The 27,608-nt window shown below is 39.1% G+C and overlaps 1 protein-coding gene across 5 annotated transcripts in view; it reads right to left on the bottom strand.

Moving 5' to 3' along the window:
• macrod2 (mono-ADP ribosylhydrolase 2) overlaps positions 1-27,608 on the bottom strand; it is a 549,845-nt gene that overhangs the window by 158,230 nt on the left and 364,007 nt on the right. For all 5 annotated transcript variants that reach the window (XM_053233012.1, XM_034302907.2, XM_034302906.2 and 2 more), the window contains exon 6: positions 25,400-25,521. In XM_053233012.1, coding sequence (XP_053088987.1) covers positions 25,400-25,521 — 122 coding nt within the window. The remainder of the gene's footprint in view (positions 1-25,399; positions 25,522-27,608) is intronic.

Genomic DNA, 27,608 nt, shown 5'->3' with positions numbered 1-27,608 from the left:
GCCTTATTTCCATATTGCTTTAGTTTGGTTTTCTTATTTTTTTCCCCCTGTACTTTTTTCATTCATGGTCGTGCGCACAAAGCTGACACATCCTGCGAGCTTGAACAAATGCTGCTAATGATATTCACACCTACGAGGGGACAAAAAAGGTCTTCATTGCTCTTTGTCTGTCAGCGACAGGACTTGCACAGAGTCATCTGCTTACTCTAAGTGCACATTTTCATCTGGAGTGCTTCCTCCCTGATTAGTCTCTCTGCCTGCAGACTACTTATTATAGGTACACATAGCTGAAGTCTCTATCGCAGCAGGACAGTGGCAAAGCCGGGAACAGCATAATATGAAAAAAAAAATACATCATCACTTTCTTTTTTAAGATTGAGCTTTAAATGATACATAGTTAACGCTCAAGATTTCTATTTCGGTAAAATTTTTAAAAGTGTAACAAATCAAGGCAAGTCTAGTTTATTGTGTTGTAACAGCATGTCCAAAAGTGTTTTATTCCTCTTATTCCACAGCAATTACAAGTTTTTATTAATTAAAAAAATGACATGAGGACATCTTTTTCTCTCTCTTTGCATTCAAGATAAAAAAAAGTCCCCTTTCCTGAAGACTTTTCACAATATTACCAAATATATGTTTTTCTTTTTTGACAGCACATTTTAAATCTATTTATTGTAAGGCTTGGATTATATGGAGCATCCATCTTACACGTTCCTATGCATTAGCGGTTCTGTAGAAATGCTCTAGTCTTAGAATGAACATTGTGACTTGAATTACAGCTGGGATTATAGTCAGAGCTGCTGTTATGGAAAATTAATCACAACTTCTGACCAGTCAGAATGGCTGTGGAACATTCGCTATTGCTTGACTGTGTATTGACTGAAGGTGGAGCCAGTGCATGAGGCATGTTGCCAGACCTTTGTCTTTGGGCTGGATGGAACAAGACATGTTACAGTGAGAAGATCAATGACTAGGAACTCGATTCCACCAAAAGCTGTTGTCTTCATCTCTACTAATTCCTTCACACATCCTCACACTGTGCTGAGGATCAAGCTTGCTTCTTTCTTCCACTGTGGATTGAGGTTTGGTGCCTGTCTATGCAAAGATATCATAGAAATTCAAAGCAAAACTGTGAATACTAGCATCCAGGGAGCCTGCTGATCAGTAAGAGGACTAGCACACAAAAACAGCACTCAGAGGCATCCTAGTTGTCCCTGTCGCACAATTCCGATTTTATATACAGCTGTATGCCAAGCCACAATGAGACACTTAATCGAAGGTCCATGAGGCATGAGAAAGACAAACAGACAAAAGGAGGCGGACTTGTTTTGGGAAGAAGAGTCCCTCATGTTCTCATCCACCGCTGGACAGGAGGCCCACTGGCACTGGTCATCATTAAGGTGCTTAATAGACTGTAGCAGCAGGTATGGAGACAGAAGGTCACCTTCAGGGAAGGAGCACTTCATCAGAGCCAAAGGCAAACATGGCCAAAAACACTCGTTCGCTTGTACAAAAGATGGATGCCCGCCGCCATCCAGGTGGAACGGCACGGCCCCGACCTCACGGCTGCACAGCGCCCATAAAATGCCAAGCTGCTTATCGACTGGACCTTGGAAATTCTATAGGCCAATATAAAGCTGCATCAACGGCATGACCAGAGTGAGAGTGTTACCCATCGTTGTGTTATTGAGGTGTTTCATTTATAAAGTTTCCTTTTTAATCTTATTGATGTCTCGTTTGTCTTTCATGCCCTCGAGATGAAAAGCAGTCCTATTTGGGAAGCATCGATTGGGCCTTGTGACAGCAAAAAAAATTATACACCTCAAAAGAAGTATTTATAGCTGAGCTCCAGAGGGGGTCTTAGTCTATTTAACTTGTAAAATTATTTTATGAGTAATGAAAGGTCATTTGGAGCGAAATACTTAGTGAGAGATGAACAAATGAATTATTAAAGAAACCAGAGAGGATGTTAACTCTTGGATTTCAGAGCATCTTTATCAAAATATGTTATACATATCATTATACAGACACAGAAAATTCATCATTAAATATACATGCTTCGTATGCTGAAAAACAACATTTATTCCATTCCTTAAACTTGTGTGGATTAAGTAAGGAATAAAAAACTTTGGGACATGCTGTTATTGGAAAATAATCAACTTCAGGATTCTAAGAGTAACTCTGATCCTGCAGGTTGATTATTTTCCAATAATGGCACATCCCGAAGAGTTCTATTCCTCTTATACCACAGCAGTTTGCACACACCGACAAATTAGAATTTATTAAGAACAACGCTTCATACTTTTTATCCATTTATAGTTACATTTAACATTGTGGAAAGCAAGTTATTTCTTGTTAACACTTACAGTATAACAGCGATAAACAGTCGTTCCCTCACAAGCCTCTATTTCTTTTCTCTCAAAGATAATAAGTTAATACTCCTTGCAACAATGTTAAATAAAAATCTCTTTACAGAAAACTTCACCATATCAGTGATAACACACATTTTTTAGTTTGTTTATGTGAAGTGTCCATCATACAAATCCCTGTGCAAGTTGTTAACCTTTTAGAATGAGCACATTAATATAACTGTGGGATTTGCCTTATAGCTGGCTCTACTGTCAGAGTTGCTGTTACGGAAAACAAATCAACACTTTCTGACCAACGGCACTGTGGTACAAAGGCACAAAAACATGGTGGTGACACTGAGGAAATTAATATGCAGATGTCTACCTGCACGGGGGCAAACTTTTAATTCTTACTTATTAATTTAATCTTTATTTATTCAGGAGGTGTTTGCCTTGTAATTGTAACTGGCACTTGTAATTGGACTGGAGAACAGTGTGTTGCTTCAAACTAATTTTCATATCCTGTTTCAGGAAGCTATTCCCTGCAGACATGCATTATAATTATGCATGTCTTTGCTGCTTCAATGCTTCATAGACCATGTCCAAGATCTATTAAAGCCCCTGTTCATGGACCAAGACAGCTAGTAGATTGGCTGAATTGCTCGGCTTCCTTTCATCCTAAACCGCAACGTGAGTATGTGATCCAAACCTTATCTTTTTCCTCAGCCATGTTTTGTCAGTGTATTTATAACAATGTAATCTTGGGGTAATCACTTATACTGTATGTCTGAGACTTGTGGCCTTATTTGCATATCCATAGCTCCTTAGTTCCTCATTCGATTTGCTAGAATTAAAACCCTTACCGTGTATTCCTTGACTCCATCCCATATAGATTATGCATTTTTTTCCCCTCAATTTTCAAACCATTGCCTTTGGCTCTTGTGCAATACTGAGTACCATGATCCGACTTTAATCTGGGTCTGGACACAGGTGTGTTGCCTAATGAGTAACAGCAAAGAGGGAATAAGCTCCCGAATGCCGAAAAGTGGAAGAATTGGACTCAAGGTCGGTCTACGGTAAGATTGATTGGATGCAGGAGAAGCATCTGGCAAAAAGGAAGCAAGGAAGGTGACTAGGGGGAATCACCAGGTGGTTTCAATGAATTATAGTCACTTTGCTTTAGCGCCTGAGCCATCTCAAAACCTAGTAAAAGACGCTATTCTGGAGTGGCACTGTCAAGAGCTTGACGCCGGGTAATAAATTTGAGCCTCTGTTAGCCAGCAACACTAAAACCCAGTAACTCAGTAACACTTAGCAATAGAGATCCTTTGATCTAGGCCTCTCTTGCAATATTTAAAGAAATAACCAAAAAATTTACTCAAATGACTGTATTCAGAGTAGAGTTACACGTGCATAGTCAACGTAACTATAGACTTCAGTACTATTCAGACTGTTGTGTGGGAAATATGCAAGTGGGGTGGAGTTTGCATAAAACAGACGCATGTCTCAATTACGTGTGATTCTGCATAGAGGAGAACGTCAGAGGAGAACATCAGAGGAGACATCATCATAATCAACGACACTGTGGATCTCAAGGAGTGATTTGTTTATGAATAAAATGAACAGATTTAACAGACATGAATTAATATATCGTGAACTGTAAGCATGGCACATGAGTTCTTGGTCACCTTATCCTTCTATCCAACAATTCAACATAGCGAATTAAAAGCTATAAAAAAATATCACAGACTACATCCTGTGCACACATTATTTCGTGATTTTGATTTAGTATATCATGGCTACATTAAGTGTTCAATTAACTGTCGGTGCACAATATTTAAAGAAAAAACAGAATGCATAAATAAGTACATGCTGGATCGAGTGCTGTAAGTTTCCAAGTATTGAGGAAGCCATATTGATAAACTAAACCATATTTGCAGTGACAAAATTACAAAATAGAACTATTTATGCAGCAATTTATTGGCAATACTCTAGACTCCTATTAGATATTTGCCATTTTCCTATTTGCCATTTTCTCATTTATTATATCATCAGATTTGTCTTTTTTGTTTAAATGGTCTCTTATCTCATTTGATTACATTTGACAGCAAAGGAAAAAAAAAACAAAATGAAACAAAAAAGCTTCCTCAGTCTGCATTTTCTGTCCCCTGAATTTTTTTTTTTTCGAGCTTAAAGTTTGAGTGCTTGTGATTAAAGGCAGTGGTCATGATGCTATTGAGACACCACATCTCACCACATCTACTCAAGAAAAAAACGGCAACATGGGAGACCTGAACCTCACACAGATGATTTGCACAATCTAAAATGGGCCTGCATAACCCGACTTACTATGTGTAACTTCACCCACATAAATATTAACATAACTTTTGGACTTAACACGCCGACTCTGAATAAGGCATTAAATGTCTCGAAACCGACCTAAACAAAATCTCTGTAGTACTGATGGATTCATGATTTTTAAATTGACTTTATTAACTTATTTGACCAGAAGAAGGGGATTAATCGTGTTTTTGAGGCTGTACAGAAATCTGAACAGAGCCATTTCAGTCATCAGTCTATGCTCTTGGCTGTAAGACCTTGTATCCATGTGCACATTCATTCATGCTATGACCTATAGGACCTGACAGAAATATGCATGAATATTCCTAATGCATTAATTAACATCTAAATTTGGCGGCACAGATTTTAATTACAGTGCCGTGTGAAATATAGGCCTATTACCTAGAGCTCTAATTCGGTATGAATGTGATGGATCATGTCAAATATAAGCTGGTTATCTCTGGCACTTGTGCAGTGCTTTTGATTGTGCTTCATGCAGAGCTTCCTGATCAAGGAGCTTGAGGGTCACAATCACCTGTGAAACATATTTGCATATCTCCAGAGAAACATAAGCCGACTTCTAACAGAGAGGCAGTGTGCAGTGGCTTTAATAAGAAGAATCTTTCTGGCCAGACACCCACACGTTTCGCACTGCTCTGCTAATCAGACATGCTTTTGCTAGAGAGAGCTCTTTAAGTGGACTCGGCTAATGAAGCTCAATTACAGCTGTGCCCATTTACATTTACAGCATGTTTCTGGGCTGGTGATAAGTCCCTAATCAAAGTCATTTTCTGTGATGCACTTACACAAATACAAACATATCTATTATGGAGGTTTTCCATTGTGGTGTGTAATACTCTAAATCAATGTTGCTACGCTTACTCCAAAAGCTACCATTACCTCAATTTAGCTTTAAATAAAATAAAGACGCATGTAATTTAAAAAAATGCATTTTCTGCTACAGGAAGAAGCAAAACGACCAAGTTAGTATTATGTTGACTTTGTATTTCCTTATCATTAGAGTATCATCACATTAAAACACAGTACACATATACAGATTAATGGTATAGAACCTGTTTAGTACCAGGAAGTAAGCAAAAGCATTCTATATGTCCATTATATATGATTCTATGTGAGTAACACACAACAGTGCACCTGAGACTGTAGCTCAGAAAGAAAGGACTGTAAAAAGCATGCGAAATATGTGAGAGCAGATCTGATCATCGACCTGGACCAGGATGCTGACATTTTCAGAACTTCTAAACCCCCGATATACAAACTGAACATGCAATTAAAATGAGCGCAATACAAAACACTTCATAACTTGGACTATTTATAGACTTTGCAGACTGGCGAACAAATTCCACCAAGCATGAAAGTGAAACAGCAAACAAAATCCAGTTTATACCAACGTGTGTGTGACTCACACCATGCGGCTCCCATTTGTGTGACTGTGGGAGGACAATCTGCTTCTAAAATCAACTGAGAAAAGTCCACAAAAGCTGAGCAGTGGCGATTAACACTTTTCTGCTTCACACTTCTAAAGTACATGAAAGGATCGGAAGCATTAAAAAAGGCCAGCTCTAAGGTTAAAAGCCATGGCACATGGATCAAAAGGTAGACAAACAAATGGACAAATACAAAATAATAACTACACTGATAAACAAAGACAGGTTCAAATAGGTAGGTGTGACAGTGAAGATGAATCGACACCTTGCCTTTAGAGAGTTTTTGGCACATTCCTTAAGAACATTGCAGCTTCACACGTTCACAGAATGTAGTGTACCTGCCAGAGTACATTACACCATGGACACCATGGACCACTTGGTACACGCAGTTGTGGAATAAACAGGATTTTTCTGCTTGTGGCTTCAGTCAGAACTCAGAAATCCTGCATTAGTCAAAAGGCTACATTTTGATAGATTCCTTCACGTATGCAGGACATGACTTGCATGAAACATTTCTATACATTTTAAAAAGCGAGGGCAATGGAAGTTTGATGAGAAAAAAGTACAAAGGAACAAGTAAAAATGCTGAATGGGTTCCCCTTTCATGTCTGGTTCCTCAGGAAGTCTCAGGGAGTCTTTCTCTGTCACCTCTGGCTTGCTCATTAGGGCTGTAAATCTACATAGGAATTTCTGCATTTGCCTTTACATTTAACTCACCTGCAAGATGTTACCAAAAGTGACTTAAAAGTAAGGAACCAATAGTGATACAAGTGCCGCTGAATGACCAGAGACAAGTGCAGAAATCATATGGAGCCACAACTGATAATTGTCTCTTAGAAGGTTACACCTAGAAAGGTTCTCTGGGGAAACCTTAAATGTAGAATCCGACAACAAAAGGTTTGTGTATCATAGCTATATTATATAGAGAAGTACAATCTTTTTAGAATGTAGCTCACAATATAATATTTTTATGATAAATTATGTCACGATACATTTTTTTCTGAGATATTGCAGGTATTGTGATATCTTTTTCTAACTTTTTGTTAACTGAAATAAATTTGAAACATATTAAAATTATTAAAATTTATATATATTTTTTATCCTTTTCAGTTTCAGGGAGTTTATTTTTGTAGACATTATACATATAAAGGGTTTTACACATTTTTAAAGCACCTGTTTTGGTGGCACCTATATATCATACATATTGTGTATCGTAAAAATGAGCTTCGTGTACCTCTACCCTTAACTATCCACAGAAAGTACTACAACTGTAGAGCCAAAAGAGTCAGTTAAACCATAAATTATACAGTCTTACCAGCCATGCAACATCATAACGCCCAGTACACGTAACTACAGACAGTCATATTTTAAGTATGGTTGCAACTGTGAATCTTTAGAAAAGCTGTCCTTTTCCGGTCGTTTTCTTCTCTGAAAGTGCAATCAGCTGCACTACATCTTCTCTTTGCTATTCAGTATTCAAATTCCAACACACACTAAAGGAGCTTGCATCACTGGCCGTTTCTACAAAACTGACGACATCGATGCACATCTCAGGCTGAAGAGCATTTATCTTTCCTGACATTTCAAAGAGACTTGGTTTGTTTGCACCAATCTTGCTGTAATAAGGTGCAAAGATTTAGACAGGAGCATGCAGTCGTCATGCATAGGTAAACAGTTCACTTGCATCTCCTGAAAATTCCACTGCCTTTGGGAGGAGTGTAATTATGCTAAGTGGTGCAAGCTGATTTGTTTATAACATGAATGCTATAAAATATGCTGGGATGGGAACCGGATGTGCCGGGATTTAGCAAACACTTTCTGGGACTTTATTATTGCTTTTCTGTAATTTCAGGGTCCTTTCAAGGCTTTGTTTCATTCTCTAAAAAAGTGATCACAAAAGGTTAGAGAAGAGGGATTGAGATTAGGATTGTACTATGGATTCCGGGTGTCATGTTGGTGCAGAAAGTGTCTAAAGAGAAAAGATTTATTCCCATGTCTTAAGAGAAAACATATAAACCTAGTGTCTTGAGTTTGGTTGTGTTCAACTGGAACTTGTGAATCTGCGCTTTTGACATGTGACGCTGGTTAAAGTTGTGCTAATAACTGAATGATAACATATTAACAAATATCAACATTATGTCACAAATCATAAACTCGGAGCTACCCAAAAATTTCAACCTACAATGAAGTGAATGCTACAGTTCTTCTTGAAAATATGGCAAACATACAGCCCCAAGTGAATGTATCATCACTTGCTTGGACAAATGGTTTTTCCCAAAACATTTTATGAATTTTGAAATTGTCACAAGAATCAAGTTGATTATTTTGATCCAACAGTATGTGTGAAGTGTTTTACTCCTCTTATACTACATCAGTTTGCCAATGATTGCAGTTTTAGATAACTAAAGAAAGACAAGTCATACATTTTAGCCATTTTATCTTTACATTTAGTTTTAGTTCCAGGTATCACGTATGTTATGGCAGCTATAAATAGTCATTTCATCACTTATCTTGAGGTTAATAAGACAAAAAAAAATAGAGCTTGTTATTTTATCGAGGCCCCGGAGAAGTGCAAAAAATGTTCTGTCCTAAAGACTTTCACATGGCGGAAAACGCACATTACAAAACGGAGATGCCATTCTTCTTACAGAAACCTTCACTATATCAACAACTGTACCTTTTTTCTTTGTTAAATAACAATATGTGAAGCATCTGTTATACAAGTCCCTGTGAATGAGCTGTTACTAGAAAATTAATCAATACCTTCTGACCAATCGGATTTGAGAATCCAGCAGCGCTGTGAAAGGAAAATCTATACACAATTAACTATTGTGATAATGCGAACAGACACATTTACCGACTATGTGAAAGGAAAGAATTCCAAGGAAAAAGTGTGAAGCTACCAAAAATAGTCCATACCATACTCTAGTAGTTGGAATGAGTTTCTCAGAAAATCTTGGTTCTGCACGGTCCAACAGTTCCAGTCCTTACCATCTGGAAGATTTTCATTATCACGCCGATATAACATATGGTACACGGTCTTGTATATGGATGCTGGCAGGTTTACGTTTGTTTATTCAACTTCATTTCGGTACATTTTAAAAAAAGATCAGTGTGGTAAGTAAACAGAGTGATGAGTAAAGCCATTCCAACTGTATTTCATTAAAGAAAGTGCGCCAATTTGGCAAAAAACTGCAAATTGCCTGAGCTTCAAACATGCTCAAAACAGCCTTGGAGAAAACATATGCGACATGAACAATGTCAAGGTCACTGTTTGACAAGGAGACAAATGGTTAATCTGTCAGAGAGGTCCAGCAAGGATGTATTACTCAGAGAGTTGAGTTAAAATTAATGGAAATGTCATATGATTTTTAATTACCTCCAAAGACCGAGAGGACAGTTTCACCTTAAGCATTGAAAGCCTGTTAATGGGCAATTTGATGAAAAGTCAGCTGTCGAGGAAGTGTCTAAATATGTTTCATCCTGCCCTGAAAATGAAACCCACATAAGGCATTCCCTGAAAATATACAGAAGATGAGAATTAATATCCATGTTGGTATTCGGAGCCTGCAAGAAAGTAGCCTTCCTTCTTGGAATCAAGCCCTAATGGTTCTCCTAATAAACGTGGCCAAGAGCTGTTATGAATGTGTGAGTGGGTTCTACTTTGTGCCTGTGTGTGAAATTGTGAGTCAATCAGTGGCGTGCAGGCCTGGAGAGGTTCTCGTTAGTGCTGACCTTGGATAGATAATAATGCCACTGAACTTGCCTGTTTGCTGTAACGGAGGCCATGATTAAGGAATTACGAAGCAGGGTATAAACACCTCGGCTTTGTGGTAAACGCAATCATTCGCACTGCTCCTTAGGGAAGAGTAGGAAAAGAAAGAAAAAGAGTAGCAGTGGGTTATCACGAGCAAGAGTATAATACTGTGTGTGCCAGAACATGGAGGGTACAGCATGTGTAAAGCACTCCAAAATAGTATCTTATAAACGTGGCTGTAGATCATTTTCAGATTTAGATGCCAAAAAGCCAAACAAGTAAGGGACATTTTTGTTTTTTTAAAGAAGGGCCCACACACACAGTAGAGTACATAACACTGTTGTTTGTGCTAATACACACAACATAGCCAGCTAGCACTACAACTAGTGAACTAGTGTAACATTCTGCTGTTACATTTCAGGTTTTACTCAAGGGTAAAAATCTCTTTATAAAATCTGAATAAAAAAAAGAAAGAAAGAAAGGAAGGAGGGAAGGAAGGGAAGGAGGGAGGGAAGAAAAGAATGGAAGACGAAAGCAAGAAAGTAAGCAATAAATAAAGAAGGGAAGGAAGGAAGGAATGAACGAAAAATCAGGATAAAAGAAAGCAAAAAAGCAAGAAAGAGATAAAGGAAGGAAGGAAGGAAGGAAGGGAGGGAGGGAGGCAGGCTTGAGAGGGAGAAAAAAAAACAAAGAGAAGAAAGTAGAAATATAGAAAGGAAGGAATAAAACGTGGGAATAAAGAAAAGAAAAAAAGAATATAAAATAGAGCAAAAGAGAAAGCTGACGTCTGTCAGTGTGTAAACAGACAAATGAAAAGGTGCAGTGATTACGGCTCTCTCTCACAGTGAAACTGCTAAGCTGTTGGATCAGCTGATAATTGACTGAACGTTAAGGATCAGTTTGCACTTTGAGCTGTCAGGCCTTCACCTCACCGCACACTGAAATATCATTATTCACTCGTGGACATATAATCAATATCAACAGTGACATGATGTAAAAAGCACACGCTGAAAATGAAGCACGTATTAACACTAAATCCAGCCTTTGCTTGTTCTCCACACAGCCCATGTCTCCAACACTGGAATTAAGCACTTTGTGATACACGATGCTTCCTGAATCTCAGCCAAGTAATGAGACGAGCCGTAACAGGAGTGAGTGTCAGCTACACGATAAAATTCCCTGTAATGAGATTAAAACTAATTTAGGACATTATTGGGCAACTAAAAACCCAGGCCCCCCTCTCCTGCCGTGCCTGATGGCTAGAAACAAAGACGCTTCTTTCTTGCCACCTTTACCGTAAACTTCTCCGAGCACATCTCCATCAACGCTAGCAAAATGGCGGCTGTCCACGTGGATCACTCATCACGCCTGTCGCTCTTATCCTCAAATGAATCACTTGATGAAACCTCTAACGAGCAGTTGCAATTAGCTGCCGTTATTAAACATGTCCAAAATGTGATATCTGGGCTATGCAGGGAATCTGTGACATATTTTTCCCTCTCTCTCTCTCTCCCCTCAGTGCATGTGTTATGCATAAATAGCACGTCAGCAGATGTGTGCCAGGCGCAGAGGCCTTTAGTGGCTTCACAAAAAAGTGCTCTGTGTGTGTGTGTGTGTGTGTCCATGTCTGGAGGTGTAAATACACAAATATACTCATTTGATGTGCTGTGGTGTGTCTTGGCGTGATGTATTGTGCTATGGTGTGATGTGCTATGGTGTGCTGTGCTGTGGTGTGCTGTGTTGTGGTGTGGTGTCATGTGCTGTGTTGTGCTGTGCCGTAGTGTGCTGTGGTGTGATGTGCTATGGTGCGTTGTGCTGTGCTGGGTTGTGGTGTGGTGTCATGTGCTGTGGTGTCATGCGCTGTGTTGTGCTATGCTGTAGTGTGCAGTGGTGTGATGTGCTGTGGTGCGTTGTGCTGTGCCGTGGTGTGGTGTGGTATGATGTGCTGTGCTGTGGTGTGCTGTGGTGTGTTGTGATGTGTTATGATGTGCAGTGGTGTGATGTGCTGTGATGTGCAGTGGTGTGATGTGCTGTGGTGTGTTGTGATATGCCGTGGTGTGGTGTGGTGTCATGTGCTGTGCTGTGGTGTAATGTGCTGTGGTGTGTTGTGATGTGTTATGATGTGCAGTGGTGTGATGTGCTGTGGTGTGTTGTGGTGTGATGTGGTGTGATGTGCTGTGGTGTGATGTGTTGTGCTGTGGTGTGTTGTGGTGTGATGTGCTGTGGTGTGTTGTGATGAGCTGTGGTGTGATGTGTTGTGCTGTGGTGTGTTGTGGTCTGATGTATGGTGTGTTGTGGTGTGATGTGCTGTGGTGTGTTGTGATGTGGAATGGTGTGTTGTGCTGTGGTGTGGTGTGTTGTGATGTGGTGTGTTGTGATGTGCTGTGGTGTGATGTGCTGTGGTGTGATGTGTTGTGCTGTGGTGTGATGTGGTATGATGTGGAATGGTGTGTTGTGCTGTGGTGTGTTGTGGTCTGATGTGTGGTGTGTTGTGGTGTTATGTGATGTGCTGTGTTGTGGTATGATGTGGAATGGTGTGTTGTGCTGTGGTGTGTTGTGGTGTGTTGTGCTGTGGTGTGATGTGTTGTGCTGTGGTGTGATGTGGTATGATGTGGAATGGTGTGTTGTGCTGTGGTGTGTTGTGGTCTGATGTGTGGTGTGTTGTGGTGTTATGTGATGTGCTGTGTTGTGGTATGATGTGGAATGGTGTGTTGTGCTGTGGTGTGTTGTGGTGTGTTGTGCTGTGGTGTGATGTGTTGTGCTGTGGTATGATGTGGTATGATGTGGAATGGTGTGTTGTGCTGTGGTGTGTTGCGGTCTGATGTATGGTGTGTTGTGGTGTGATGTGCTGTGGTGTGATGTGTTTTGTGGTGTGTGCTCCACATGAGTGTGTGATAATCGGGCGCATGTCTGTTTGAAATTGAACATGCCAATCAATCCCAGACTTACTGTGTGACAAAACCACTGCTCTGGAAACTAGACAACTCCTTTTCTACAATGCACACACCAGCCTCTCTGTGAACAAAACAAGAACCTCTGATTGCATATTTATTTCAGTTTCACACACAACCAAACACGTTTGTATACGTTGCTTTTGGCTGATTGTATACCGGCTATTTCTGTGCTCTTGTTCATGGAGCAGCTCTCTGATACTGTGCCATGTTCCACGCTTCAATTAAACGCGTTAAAAAGTCATTCCTAAGTCTTGTTACAAGTGATTCGCTAATAATTAAAAGCACCATCTGCTGAGCATTAAATTGAAAATCCCTCCAAGCAGAACAATGCTAAGTGTAATGAATGCTGCTGTAACACAGAGAAAGCTGAACAAAAAAAAGAGGACTGGAAACGGTCAGCAGCGTCCTGGTTATTCATGGTGTGTTAGTGATACCGGCGGCACCGCTGAGAGGCTGACATCCATAATGAAATATTTGTTCGTGTGTGCAGGAACACTTTTTGTCCAGCTCCGGTGGCATCCACTCCCCTCCGGAGTGCTTCTGCCTAATAATTAACTATAATGATGTAAACAAGAGCTCATCCCGACAATCTCGCCATCACCACTGCAAAGCAATCTGTCTAAAGAATCACCGGGGGCAAGGCGCTCATCCGTGCTCCTTGCTCACACTCCTCCGACTGCAATCAACAGCAACGTCGGCCACAATACCTGAGAGAAGATTGAGTTCTGGAAAGGCTCGCGTCAGAGATTTTTAGATTGTCCTTTTCATCATTAGATCTCCTTTTGTGCTTTTCACAGACGAGAGTCAGATTTGCCCTTTCGAAAAAAAAGGCCAACGGCAGGTTTCAGTGCTTGAGCTTCGAACATCACTCGCCTGAAATGGGTGTTAACTCTGTTTGGTTCTGAGACGTGGAACATTGTCGAGAAGATTCTTTATCATTAAAATAAGAACGGACTTCTCTAATTAAAAAATAAAACAGAACTCACTAAAAAAACAACTATTATAATATACAGTAGAATTTATAATGAAGTAATTTCAACCTGAGAACTCCACTCTGTGAATTTAGCTAGCCAAAAGCATACAGTGCATACAGCACAGTCTTAGCTTAACGAGAATTCAGATATATTTATCATATTTAAACAATCAATAAATAAATCAATGAAGGTAAGTAAATAAATAACACCTAAAAGGAATGAACGGTCACTAATTTTCAATCATTATCCCATTTAGTTGTTTAGACCATTTTGACTTATGGGTTATACGTAATTGATATATAGCATAATCGTTTATGTGGTGAAGTTTTTTATTTTATTAGGAGACATTTATTTACATTTAACATTTTTACCCTTGGGTGCTGTGATATGGCCTATAAGTTGTAAGTTTTAACCCCTATTTCTTATGTACTCGCAGCCTACACACATAGGGGCTCATAAATAACTGAACATGATGTTGTGAATAGTACACTGAGTGTCATTGCTAACAGATCATGAAAGCTAAGAATAAAAATGACCCAGGCTCTGAAATATTAACATTAAACCTAAATCTAATTCCCTAAAAAATATAAAAACCATTTTGTCTAAACTATATAATCTTTTAAAAATTTTCCATACATTTATACCATAGCACTGTTGGTTTTGAATGGATTAGAGTAAAATTAATTAATTAATTATTTTAACCACATTATCATTAATATGGTGAAGTTTCTGTGGGGAGAGTTTTTAGAAGGAGGCTCCAGTGTCAGTGCTTTGTAACAGTCAGAGGTGAAGCTGTTAACGTGAAAACTGCTTTTAACTTCAAAAAAAGGGGAAAAAAGAGATGCTGATGAGGGAATGGCATGTTTATAGCGGCTGTCACGTAAGTGATAACAGCAACTAACTCGTTTCATTTATATTCCACACCATTAAACACTAAACTATAAACGCATAAAATGTATCATTCATTAATTTTACAAAAAGGCTGGCAAACTGCTGTGGTATAAGAGAAGTAAAACACACAGGGCATGCTATTCTTGGGAAAACTTCAGCACATCACACCAACACCTTGATGCATCATCGTGTTTTATTCCTCAGGCACAAAGAATAACGTTACACACATGTCCTGTTTCTGTCGTGTCATTGGGAGAGCCTTATTAATGTTTAATTAATACATGCTCGTTGCTGGAATTCTCTACCACAAGGACTGGCATCAGTTTAATCAACAATTTCTCCTGACTTCATCTCGCCAGTTGTGGAAAAGCTCTACTGTCCTCAGGTACGTCCACCAATGGATACGCAGCATTGAAATTCACCAAACGATCCGTAGTTCCGCAGTGGAGAACCCATTTGCCAAAGAGCCAAGTGGCTCAAGCGCTGAGGCGGCACATGAAAGATTAATGAATTCTGTAAACTTGGTGAATTCTTCTTTGATTACAAAGTTTTATTTTTCTTCTTCCAGGCACTTCTTAAGCTATTGTCCACCACAAGTTTAAAAAAAAAAAAAGTTTACTCAGATGTGGATATTTGCTTGTGGACGGCAGACGGCATCCTGAGGATTGTAATCAGTGCCGAATTGTCTCCAAGACACCCCACGCAAGTTATTCCGTCTCTCTTCATCCCTAATCAGCCGTGATTACACCCCAGGAGCTTCTGAGAAATGCCTTTTCTTGCCATACAGCGCAACATTTCCACACTGAACTAAACTCCTGAGTAATAAATAGTCAAATTTAAATGTCAAGCAATGCAAACATGCATCCTGTCCTACATTTACAATCCTACAAAACTGCCCAGATCTGTTTCTTGTTAACACGGACCAAAGCCTTAATTGGAATTAAAAGTGTTGCTCATGTTCCTGATCAGATAAATAGAAATGACAAATCTAAGTGATGACATGACCTTTTTAAAGTAATTAACCTTTCACACATGTATAGTTGTCTTTATTTATGACAAAATGGCCAGAAGAATCCCATCCTACATACACACCCAAACAAAATCACACAGAAACACAGTACACACAAGTAGAAAAACAACTTGTTCAGAAAATAATGAGCATATCCGCTGTATTTACACAAGAACTCGGCAACAAGAGGAAAAACCATGTATCAGTTCACTAATTCGCAATTACCAAACTGGAGAAACTACATCTCACAGTGACCACCTCATTATGGTTAGCTTTTTATTGCACATTTTACTTCACAGCTCCGTGAGCTACACATACAAAACCAATTGCAAGGAGCGCCGTTCATCCGTTCTGTAATTGAATTTGGTGCTACTAGCACACACTGATGATAATTTATGAGTGAAAGGGGCACAAAAGGCTGCAGAAAACGGTTGTTGCAGATTCTATTAAGCACATAAATGTGCATTAATTCATCACTCTATAAACTGACATTCAGAAACACTGATGGTGAGTGAGGGTGGTTAAGTTGCTAAACTTTATACAGCAACATTTTGGTGAAACTGAGTGGATTCTTTGAGAAGAACTTATTCCTTGATTAACATCTGGTTTTAACCAATCACTGCTCTCTGATGTCATCACCCCCCCTCCACACACACACACACACAGACACACACACAGGAGCTGCCTCAAAAATCCCCCTCAGAAGGCTATTGCTTAAAAAAAATAAATAAATTCATGTATATTAAAAACAAATTAGTTAATGATCTGAGCTAGCTAAGTATACAAGCTACAGTGTGTTTTACTTAGTGTTTGTTTGGACTTAAATGGTCAGTGACAGATAAATATGGCAAATAATAAATTATTCCAATATTTAAAAATTTAACATAAATAAATATGCTTGCAATGTTTCTTTCTGTTATTTAATAATACCACTGGGAATTTAATTGGATTTAAGTAAGAAAAATACCTCTTTTGTTAAAAAAAAAAAAAAAAAAGAATCATGATTTTTTTTTCATTTCTAGACTTGAAACCTATTTCCTATTTTAATGTACATCAAGAATAATGATAATAAAAAAAACAAAAATAATTCATTTTTTTTCCCATTTACATCTCAAAACAAAAAAAAATCAAATATATTCATGGTTTATGGTAAATATGTTTCTGTTTGACGTGTCAAAAGTGTATTATTGGCAGAAAAACCTTATTTTAGCCAAAACACAGCTTGAATTCAGAATTCAGCCACAGAGATACCTGAAGAGTTTTCCCAGCATGCCACACACATATTGACATGACATTTAGGTGATGGTTACATTTCAATTAGAATGACATCTCCCCAGATTCTCTGACAGTTTCCTGAAAAACTGCTCAGGTGTCATCTCACCCTTCTGTATAACCAAATGTCAGGCAGGAAGACACTCTGACACCTAACAATAAACTCCATGACTACAGCTTGAAAAATGAAAATCATATGACTGTTATTGCATTGTAATTCCTGTTTACTTCATCTGACTCAGCCTGAAGGCCAGACAGCACTATTTACCTCTTTCACATGGTATACTACCTTTAAAACAGCAGGAATATGGTAATAATGAGGAATACTGCACCTACATCATTACACAATATTGCAGCATGTGAAGTCTCCCCCACCAGTAAAGAGGTACGTTCTCTTTACATGTGTAATATAAAAGCAACATTCCAGTTTAGATGTTTAAAGCCTGCAGAGCATTAAAGGCTTTCAAGGTTAGAAAACAATCATTTCTGAGTTATGATGTAATAAAAGAAAACATGGCCACCAGTGATGCATATGATGTCAACTACGCAGCCTTCTGAGGAAAATCATATGATCCAATTCCATTATGAAAGCCAAAGCAGCCAGCAAGGATGTGAATTTTAATCATTTGAACAGCTTGAGTACTCAACAGATAAAATGAACATTTTCAAAGCACTCTCTCGCACTGTACTGTATTTTTCTCAGTTTTCTAAGTGTCTCTGTGTCCCTGCATATTTTCAAAGCCATAGATAACTAGCTCATAGTCAAGCTCTGACCTAGAACAAAAAATTCCAGCACTCCAATCTCTGACTCTGATGACTGTTTGTCATCTGTGCAGCCTGTGTAGGCTGTACGTATCCACCTCCAGTGCCATGGTAACCATTAGGACCATGGTCCTAAAATGCACATTTAGTCATTTAGCAGACTCTGTTATTCAAAAAATGATTCACAAAACTTGCAAATTGCTGAAGGCGCAGTGACACAAAATGCCAAAGTGTCATCAACTGATGGACTGTGGTCAAAGCAGTTTGGTGGACAAAATCGAGCATTCGAAAAAACACTGCAGCAGAACCAATAAATGTATGGAAATAACATTTTCTGCAAATGTCAATGTATAGATACTTTATATTTGATGAAAAAAAAAACCCAGAAAAAAAACCCAATAAAATAGCAATTATGGCATGTGCAAATTATGGCATGTCTTAGAACTTAATTAACTTGTTAGGCCTTATTTGAGTCCTTGGTACTTGTTATTCAGGTGAAGAATTGTCATTAGGAATTGTCATCAGAGCAAATAAGTCCTCTGACTCTTCAAACATTGTGCTAACACTCAGGAACCATGGGCTCCTCTAAGCAGCTGACTGAGGATCTGAAATGAAGCTAACTGATGCCTACAGAGCAGGGGAAGACTACAAAAAATATCATAGCACTTCTAGATCACAATTTCCACTGATCTGGGATCTGGTATCTGTGGAAGACAAAGCAAGGCCAAGAAGACCAAGAAAATTCTCAGATAGGACTGTCTGTATGCTGGCCGGAAAGAAAACACAAAATTCCCATATGACACTAGGGATTAGGAAAGTTAATCTGACACACCATTGATGCACCATTCACCATTGTTTGCACAAACATGATCTGCATGGAAAAGTCATCAGACGTAAACCGTGCTTAAGACCTCATCACAAAAATGTATGTCTGATGTATGCAAAACAATATCTATATAAGCCAGAGGCATTTTGAAAACAAGAGCTGTGGACTGATGAACTACAAATGGAACTCTCTGGCCACAACCACCAAAGGTATGTAAGGAGGTAGGAGAAAAATGAGCAGTATTTGATGAAAAAGAACACATTGCCAACTGTTAAGCATGGGGATGGATCTATTATTCTTTGGGGGTGTGTGGCAGGCAGTGGCACAGGAAAGAACACACAGGTAGATTGAAACATGGATTCCAGCAAACATCAGAAAATTGTAGGAGCAAATGTGACCCAGTCACTCAAGAAACTAAAGCTGAAAAGCTTCTACAACAGGACAATGATGCAAAATACTTCAAAATCCACCATGAGCTACTTCAAGAAATGCAAGCTGAAGGTTTTGGAATGACCCTCACAGTCCCCTGAGATGAACATCATTGAAAATCTGTGAGAATCTTAAAACATGCTGTGCATTCAAGATGGCCCAAGAATATCTCCGAACCACAAACATTGTGCAAGGACAAGTGGTTGTAAATTTCTAAAACAAGAATAGAAAGATTCCAAGCTGGCTACAAAAAGCATATGCAAGCCTTGAGGGAGTGCTACTAAGTCCTAACTTAACAGGGTATCTGTTTTGCCCTTGCCACAGTAACCACTGTTTTATTTATAAAATAACTGCGCATTAAGATGTGCAGAATTTTTTTTTTTTTTAGATAGTTGCAGATATTGTGTTTACTTCTTTGCACTTCAAAAATCAACAAAATATGTAATTTGGTGAGGGGTGCTTTGACTCTATAGTTCCATTTTTTGGTATTGAATTTATCTATAAATGAAGTATAAACATCTATAAATGCTCATTTAGGCATTCGGTGTGTTAGCACTGAAGATCATTAACGCCACTTGCACGTACTTGAGTACCTGTTCCTAGCAGACTGTCAGTTTGTATGAGGCTCCAACCAACCAAGAACTGCTTCTGACTTTACACACAAGCCTAAATTATCTGAACAATTTGGCATATCCAGCGTTGGCCTTTATATTCACCCAGCTCAGTGTGAGCTGTATCTTGTCTGACTGATTTGAATAAAATGACTAACCTATATTTGAAACACGGTCTTCATTCCACAAAAGTCTCAATATTTCCAGACTAGACTGTGTTCTCTAACTAGAAGGTAGAACTAATGGGTTTTTTTTTCTTTTTTTTTAATTGGCAAGGTAGTTGTGAAAGAGAAGAAAAAGAACTCTGACACAGAGCTCATGCACTGCAAAAACAGCATAAAGGAAACAGAAAATATCGCATATTACTCTGTTACAAAGCACAGCTTTACACTGTATTCAACATTCATACAACATTCATATGTACTGATTGATTATGTCAGAATATGTTTCTGAGCATTTAGCTATGCCATGTAACTTTTTTCCAAATTAGTTACTACATACCAAGTAATGCTGTACCTATCAATCAATTTTCACTTAATTGTACTTGAATATCCAATGTCCAAAATATCTATCAGATATTAATGCCATGTACTGAGCACTTTTCTGTTAAATATTAGGTATACAGTGTACTGTAAAATAAAACGTTCCAGATAAAAAAAATAGCAGCTTTGGAAAGCTTTTTCTCTTTTTGTTTTTCTGTTTTCCACGTTATAATTCATATCAGGAACGAATAGTAAGAAAATTAAATCACACAAATTAGTTGATGCTTTGGATAAACATGGAATTTTTTCTTTAACAGTCAGAAGAGAGGACATGTTTTGAGCTTCAAGAATGGGGTGGGGGGTGTTGGGGAGAAAAATCACCACAGACAGTTGAATGGCTTCCAGATGGCTGTGTCCTGACTCAGAATGGATTATATTAAGGTTTTGTAGGGGGAATAAAAACAGGCTGATTAATATAGACAGGAAACTGATCCAGCTCCACTATTTCCCCTTCAAGTCATCCCTGAAGTCATGCAAGGTCTCCATCTCCCTCAACGTCCTTAAACTGCAACATTAGGGACCCTAGGGAGTGGAGTGGACTGGACTGAACTGAACTGACCGGTTCCAAATGCATGCCTGAGTAAAAGTAAGACAGGCGACTTGTACCCGCACACCAGTGCTTGATATCTTTGGGGCATTCTTTCTGCTTGATCCTCCATTACAAATGGGCACACTGGGAGTCAAAACTCCATGAAGTCAACACCTTCAGTTGTTCTTAATGTGTGAATGCCAAGTTAGCATCATCTCTCCACAATAAAACTCTTATTCCTTAAGAGATTAGGTACTCACTTATTGTAATCATCTACAAAGAAGGTAATTCCTTTCAGCCAAGAAACAGAAAGTATGAACTTTCCTGACATGGTTTCTCAATAAACTATAATATAATATGAGCGCCATCCACTAAACTGAAATGGGACCACTTAACATGTTCTGGTGCCAACAAATACTGACAATAGGATAGGGCAGTTTCTCCCCAAATCCAAATGGTACAATTGTCACAATTCAGTTTCAATCTGGGCCCCTTTAAAGCCAAAACCACCAATGACATTTCTTCTAGGATATTCCTATATGTGTGAACATGTACCGTTGATATCTCACCCAAACAAAAAGCTATTGTGTTTGGAAATTTATTATATTTTCTTAGCGAGCCAGAGGCCCTGGAGGCACAGTTTTTTGAAGAGCATTCTACAGCTCGGTGGACACATGGCAAACCCACTAGAGCTTGGCTGTGGTCTCCACTATTCCCCAAGCTGATGTTCTGGAACGTGCTTCTCGCTGCTGATTACCAAGTGAGCCTTGTGGGGGACGGTGACACGCTGCCCACTTGGCCGGAGAGAAAATACGCACATGGGAATGAGTGTGTGCATGTATCGAGGGATTTCTGCGAGAGAGAGGGATGAGTGGCTGGGTTGGATTGCACTGAATAAACAGTTTTTTTTTAAGTTCCCTATAAATATGCAGATGTGCGACTATGAAAATATATGTATGGGGAAGAACGAACATTTAAGAAAACAGCACAAAATCAATAATGATACGCAATCCACACTAGAGACAAAATTTAACCTCTCACTTCATGATCTTTTCTCATTCTTAATATAGTACAATGGGCAAATGCCCAGACTGGACAGAGACAAAGAGAGGACGTCAGCTGTCTCTTCCCGGCTCTCTAAAAAGTGCTGAACTACAGTTGGGAGGTTAAATGCCTTGTTTCTTGGCTCAGGGAGCTCATCATTTTTCTAGATGAAGCCCATCCTTCATCCGGCTTCCTAGCCAACGTTTCAGGCTGAGCAGGCACAAGTGATGAGCTAAACTAATGTAGGATATGGTATCCCCCTTCACATAACATTACTCATCCCCATCTGCATGAGTACACCTACTTCTTGCATGAACGCTTCCCTCCCTTTTATCCATAACAGATAATTCCCATTCCCAGAAAAAGTAGCATTTAGCTGCAATAAATTAGAAGTAAAACCCTGGGGAATGCATTAGTTAAATACATTTGAGAAATTCCCTGTGGAATGATTTAGCTAAATGCCCATGAAGATAAGCACATTAAATAAAAAAGAAAAAAGAGAAAAGGAAAAAAAGTGACCAATGAGTTTCAACCACAGAATGAAAGAATAGAAGCCCTTTATACAAAAGGGATTGACATATTTGCACCCAAATCTGCATTTCAACACCTAATACCCTCAAGATTCTGAAACTGTCTGAAAATAAGCCCCTATCTCTTGAGATAATCAAGAGGAATTTATCCGTGCTGTACACATGGACTACAGCATGTGTTCCAAACTCTCACTGCCTGAGGGGGAAAGCTTTGGACTCTGGAGCCATGGGATTATGCAACTAGCCCACCCCCCGTCTTTTGTTGCTCAAGTTTATTTTTCAGGTAGTGCTTTTGTTTTGAATTAAATCCCATCGTAATGCTCAGAAATCTCCACTATAGGCGCTGTTGTATCTCTGCTCGCTCTGAAACCAAATCCACCTCCCCTAACCCTCTGCATTCTCCTTTTAAGCATGCCCCATTGATAAGGAGCCTCCTCCGTTCTGCACTTTCCAATAAGCTTAGTGCTAATCCGCTATCCGGCTATCCTAACATCTTCCACAGCTAGCTGCTCCTGGGCCAAAGAACACCACAGGGGTAATGAAAGAAGCTCAGCAGTAAGGCTGAATGGGACAGCAATTGGGGAATTTCACAGCATATGCGTATTAGATGAAAATAAATAGATTTTTTTAAACAGGAGGTACAGTGCAGAGGAACAGAGCTCATCGGACAATGTCCAGTGATCCACAGGGGCTCTTTCAATCAGGAGCAGCTGTCCAAACACATCCCACCAAAGCAGACCTGCCCTCTCCGTGAAAGCGCAGCCCTGTTTCTCATCAATATGTGAATTACTAAATAAATAAATGAAAATGGAAAATGAAATAAATGTGCAGGAATGCGGCTGCAGAAGAGCAGGGAACTGGAGGCGGCGCTGGATGGAGGAAGAAAAACAGGAGTTGGGTATGTGGCCCCTTTCCTGAGTCTCTCCGATTCCATTTAATGAGAGCTAGGAGGAATTTGGAGGGTTTGAGAAGTTAGCGTACATGTCAGGTCTGCCTGTCATTCCTGTGTGGTCTGTCTGACAACAGCGAGTTAACTACACCTGCTAATCAGGATTTAGTCACGGCTACTGAAGCAGCAATTTGGGCTTGCAAATGAACTCGCTCTTTCAATACTGGTAGGGGGCTGAGCAGACATGAGTGGACAATGATGAAGTCGTTTCACTCATCCTCATGATGAAACTGCACTTATTCAAGCGAGTTAGTGATCTGTCCATCTGAGGTGGCCTCATCATTGCTAATTGCTAGAAATAGTCAATGATGTGCGCTGGTGCTGGGTCTCAGGGAACCAGTATTGGGATTTTGGAATGTTCTCTCAGGCTGTGGCCTCCATGGATTAAAGCAGATTCATAAGTTATGTGGAGCAGATGGTGAAGACAGGGCCAGCAGCTGGAGCAGCGTGGCTTCTGACGCTGCTTCTTCCCGGGCCAAACACTCTGGTCTGCCGCCAGATTCATTAAGGCATCGGGGCTCGACCGTCTGGAAGCCCACCGAGCTGAAAAATGACCCGAGTTTATTGCTTATAAACATAGCTTCTGCTCTTCATTACACCTATTACTGTTAAACTTATATTGGTGACCTGCAGATATACACTGCTTTGCTTAAGTATTCACTGCCCATGAACTTTTCCACATTTTATAGTGTTAAAACCTGGAAGTGAAATGGATTTAACAGGGATTCTGTCATGAATTTACACAAAATTAATGTAAGTAACAAAATTCATGCTTGAAAAAGTATTCTCCCCCTCTAATGCAACAAGTTGCCATCAGAAGTCATGTACAAGTACAGTATAGGTCTCGGTAGTGTACAACTGTCACATGATCTCAACATGAATCAATCTGTTCCTGAAAGACCAGAGAGAGAGCATGCCTTAAACAAACAGCATCACAAAGACCAAGGAACGTCCAGAGCAAAGTTCTGGAAAAGTCCTCACATACCGCAGAGCACCATTAAAACCATTTTTTTTAAAAATGGAAAGAACATGTTACAACCACAACCTAAAGGACGCCATCCACCAAAATTCAGTGACTAGTCCACGCAGCTCAGTGAGAAGTAGCTGTTTACAGGACAACCATAACCTTTTGCTGAAAAAAAGCCATATGAAATCCTGCCTGGAGATTTCCAATAGGCATATCAGAGAGACAGCAAAAAAAATCTAGAAATAAAGCAATGGTAAAAATCACAGTTAAGTCCATTTCAGTTGCAGGTTGTAACACTACAGGGGGGGATACTTATGCAAGGAACTGCATGCACTTCTACTCTTTTAATTATTAAACACTGTTACTTCAATGTGACTAGATGAAGAATCATGTATTTAAGTGACAACTTGTAGTAGTAGAATTTTTGTCATGGAAAAGTTCATTAATCTAGTAGGCCACTCCAGGGTCTCAGAATAAATGAGAGTAGCGCAGTATGTTTTATTGTCCTGTTGCTGAAGTGTATTAATTTTAAAAAGCTTAAAAAAAGAAACCTCTTGAGAAGATAAAGTGTGTCATAAAATAATGACTGCAGAAAGCAACATGCAGCGGCTGCCAACAACAAGGCTGGTTCAAGACCTTTTTTTTTCCTTCTTTTTTCTACTTTTTTTTTTTTTTTTAGACCAAGCATCATAGTGCTTAAAATCCATTCAGTGAGAACAAAGCTTCTAATGTCTTCAGCAATGTATAAGAAATGAATTCAGAAGGTCTCAACTTACAGGTGGATTATTTTCTTCATTCATTCAATATTCTGTTTCCCTGCTTCTGCAACTGTTCATAAGAAATACACTGAATACAAACCTACAAACGTGCTTATAAAAAAAAAAGGCAAAACTAGATGTTAATATATGAAGGGGGGGGGGGGGCAAATTGACTTTTATTAATCTGGTCGGCAGGTTTTTCCTATGAAACTTATCAGAATTATTGTCTTTACTCCAGGTGCACAATAGCTGCCAACCTCTTCACTGAGGCATGTTACACTGCTGCTCACACATTATCACACACTGTAACTTACTAATGTCACTAATCACCACCCAAACAGTTATTTACGCCCTCTTGATCGTCTGCTCAGGGATGGGTCAGAGTCTAAGACAGAGGCAACATTATGAAGCCGAAATTTTATTTATTTATTTATTTATTTATTTTTTTACAGTACTCACCACAGAGCGCAAACTATAGTCCTTCACCAGCTTTAGGGAGCTCTTGTAGCAGGATGCGAGATCTTCTCTTTGGACCAGGCCCACGTTTCCTCTAGCAATGGGGCCAACAGTGTGGATGACATCTGCAAAACAAAAAGCAAACATCTGCATGCATTTCTTATAGAAATATTTCAAAACATAAGCCAGGCAAAATGAAAGGTTAGTTCTTACAAAACTGGATATCACAGATAAAGTCATTGGGTGATTCTGAGGTTGGGGTGCCATTTGTGACATTCTGATACAACATTTATAATATCTGCATATTAATATATGCATATTTCAAATAAATAATGTAAAACCTCTCCTTAGAAAGCACTTAGAAAACTGCATTTTTGCCTTTTTCAGTCTACTAGTACTACATTCCACCTTGAAATATCATAATTAAAATGCTTCAGAAGTCTTACTTAGGCATTAGTGTGTGAATCCATTTAACATCTAATGCTTCAAAATTCCTTTCCATTATAGGTTATGCAAATTTACATTTTAGTCCCACAACATTTACTCAATCCTGTTAACCTGAACAAATTCACCCATAGGAATATTTGGAATCATCCAAATATCCTAAAATTATGATTCATTATTATTTTCCCCTTTATTTTCAATGATATTGTGATTTTCACTAATGTGGTCACTTTGAATGCACATTCCCGTTACCCACTGTAAAGACTGAAAGCAAATTATTAGTTAAAAAATAATTTTAAGTAAATAATTACAATGTCCTCAATGCCCTCATGCCATTAGCATGGAAGCCTGTTCACTACATTTTGTGTATTTGCTAATTCTGTTCTGTTACTCATTTAAGAGAAAAATACAGCCATTTCAAGAAAAACAAGTCATAAAAATAAGATTGTTGTAAGATTTAAATGGATGTTTTTTAGATTCAATGTTTAAAAAAAGTTATTAAGAGTTACAAGGGCTAAATGGCACCAGGTTTTTGGTATCAGGCGGATCCAGAAGCCTGTTACACACTGATAGGAATGCATTAGCTTGTGCACTGAACTGTGTTGAAATATTAGCATGCTCTGCAAACAGCAATGTCGTTTGTCTTCACAATAGGACAATAGAGGCTATTTAAATGAGTCCGACTGTCCTAAAATCTGGTCCGTTAATGAAACGGTGGTGCAGATAGAAAATCAATTATGATTCTTTTGTTGTGTCTATTCTTATACTGCACTCATATCTGTTCTGGCCCCTCTCCTCCTTTGCATCATGATGTCTTGGCATGTCAGTCATTGCTAGCTTTGCAGAGGCAGCCAGAATACGAGCACTTAATAGAATCATAGGAGTGATGACAGGAGAATAAGAGAAGTTAAGCATTGATCCAACAGAGAAATAACACAGGTCTTTCTGCTTCGTTCCTCAGGGTGGCTTAAGGTGGGCGGAAAAGTGATGTAACCAGGCCGACTTGCCAGAGGCATACATGTTTAGTGCTTGTAAACCTCGCTAAGTTGACATCGGTGGCTGGCGGAGACCTCTGGAAAGCCGAGAGACTTGTGTGACTGAATAACTATGGTCTTGCCAGTGGGAGTGGAGGTATGATTAATAAAAATATGGTGATGGCTAGTCAAAGTACGCACAAGATTTTTACAAAACTTCCACACCCAGGCCTGCTTGTCTGAGTCTCGTATATGGAATAGATGTGGAACAGGAAGAGTGTTTGCATTATTTAGTGAGACATTACAGGGACGATTTCTTCTCTAGTGGTTGGGTAAATGGAGAGAGAGCGAGAGAGAGAGAGGGAGAGGGAGCAGGAGTGGAGAAAAAGATAAACAGAGAGTGAGAGAGAGGGTAAAAGGCTGAGCTTTTCTCATTGCATAATCACCGTTCTTATGAATAAAACCACTGCCAATATTTGATGTGCTCTCACCATATTACATATCAATTCACAAGCCAAAAGCAGCCTGTCAGAAATAGTCTGGAGAAAAAAAAAAAAAACACCACTCCAGTCACCTCTTTCTATCTTCGTAAACAAGACATTTTTAGGAAAGACAAAGTGCACAAATAATTGCTAGACTGGAATTGTGCTGCTCTGGAAAAATATTAATAGCATTCATACATAACAAGAGCGTGACACATCCAACAGCGTGATTCGTCTAAAGCCGAAACAACCATAAATCTCACTTTAAGGCCTATTAAAAGATTGATAATGTCGTGACTCATTAATTTGACT

This window comes from Pangasianodon hypophthalmus, chromosome 3 (genome assembly GCF_027358585.1).
Source record: "Pangasianodon hypophthalmus isolate fPanHyp1 chromosome 3, fPanHyp1.pri, whole genome shotgun sequence".
In the NCBI taxonomy this organism is placed as follows: domain Eukaryota; kingdom Metazoa; phylum Chordata; class Actinopteri; order Siluriformes; family Pangasiidae; genus Pangasianodon; species Pangasianodon hypophthalmus.
The sequence above is the reverse complement of the archived record's forward strand: the minus strand, read 5'-3'. Positions and strand labels throughout refer to the sequence as shown.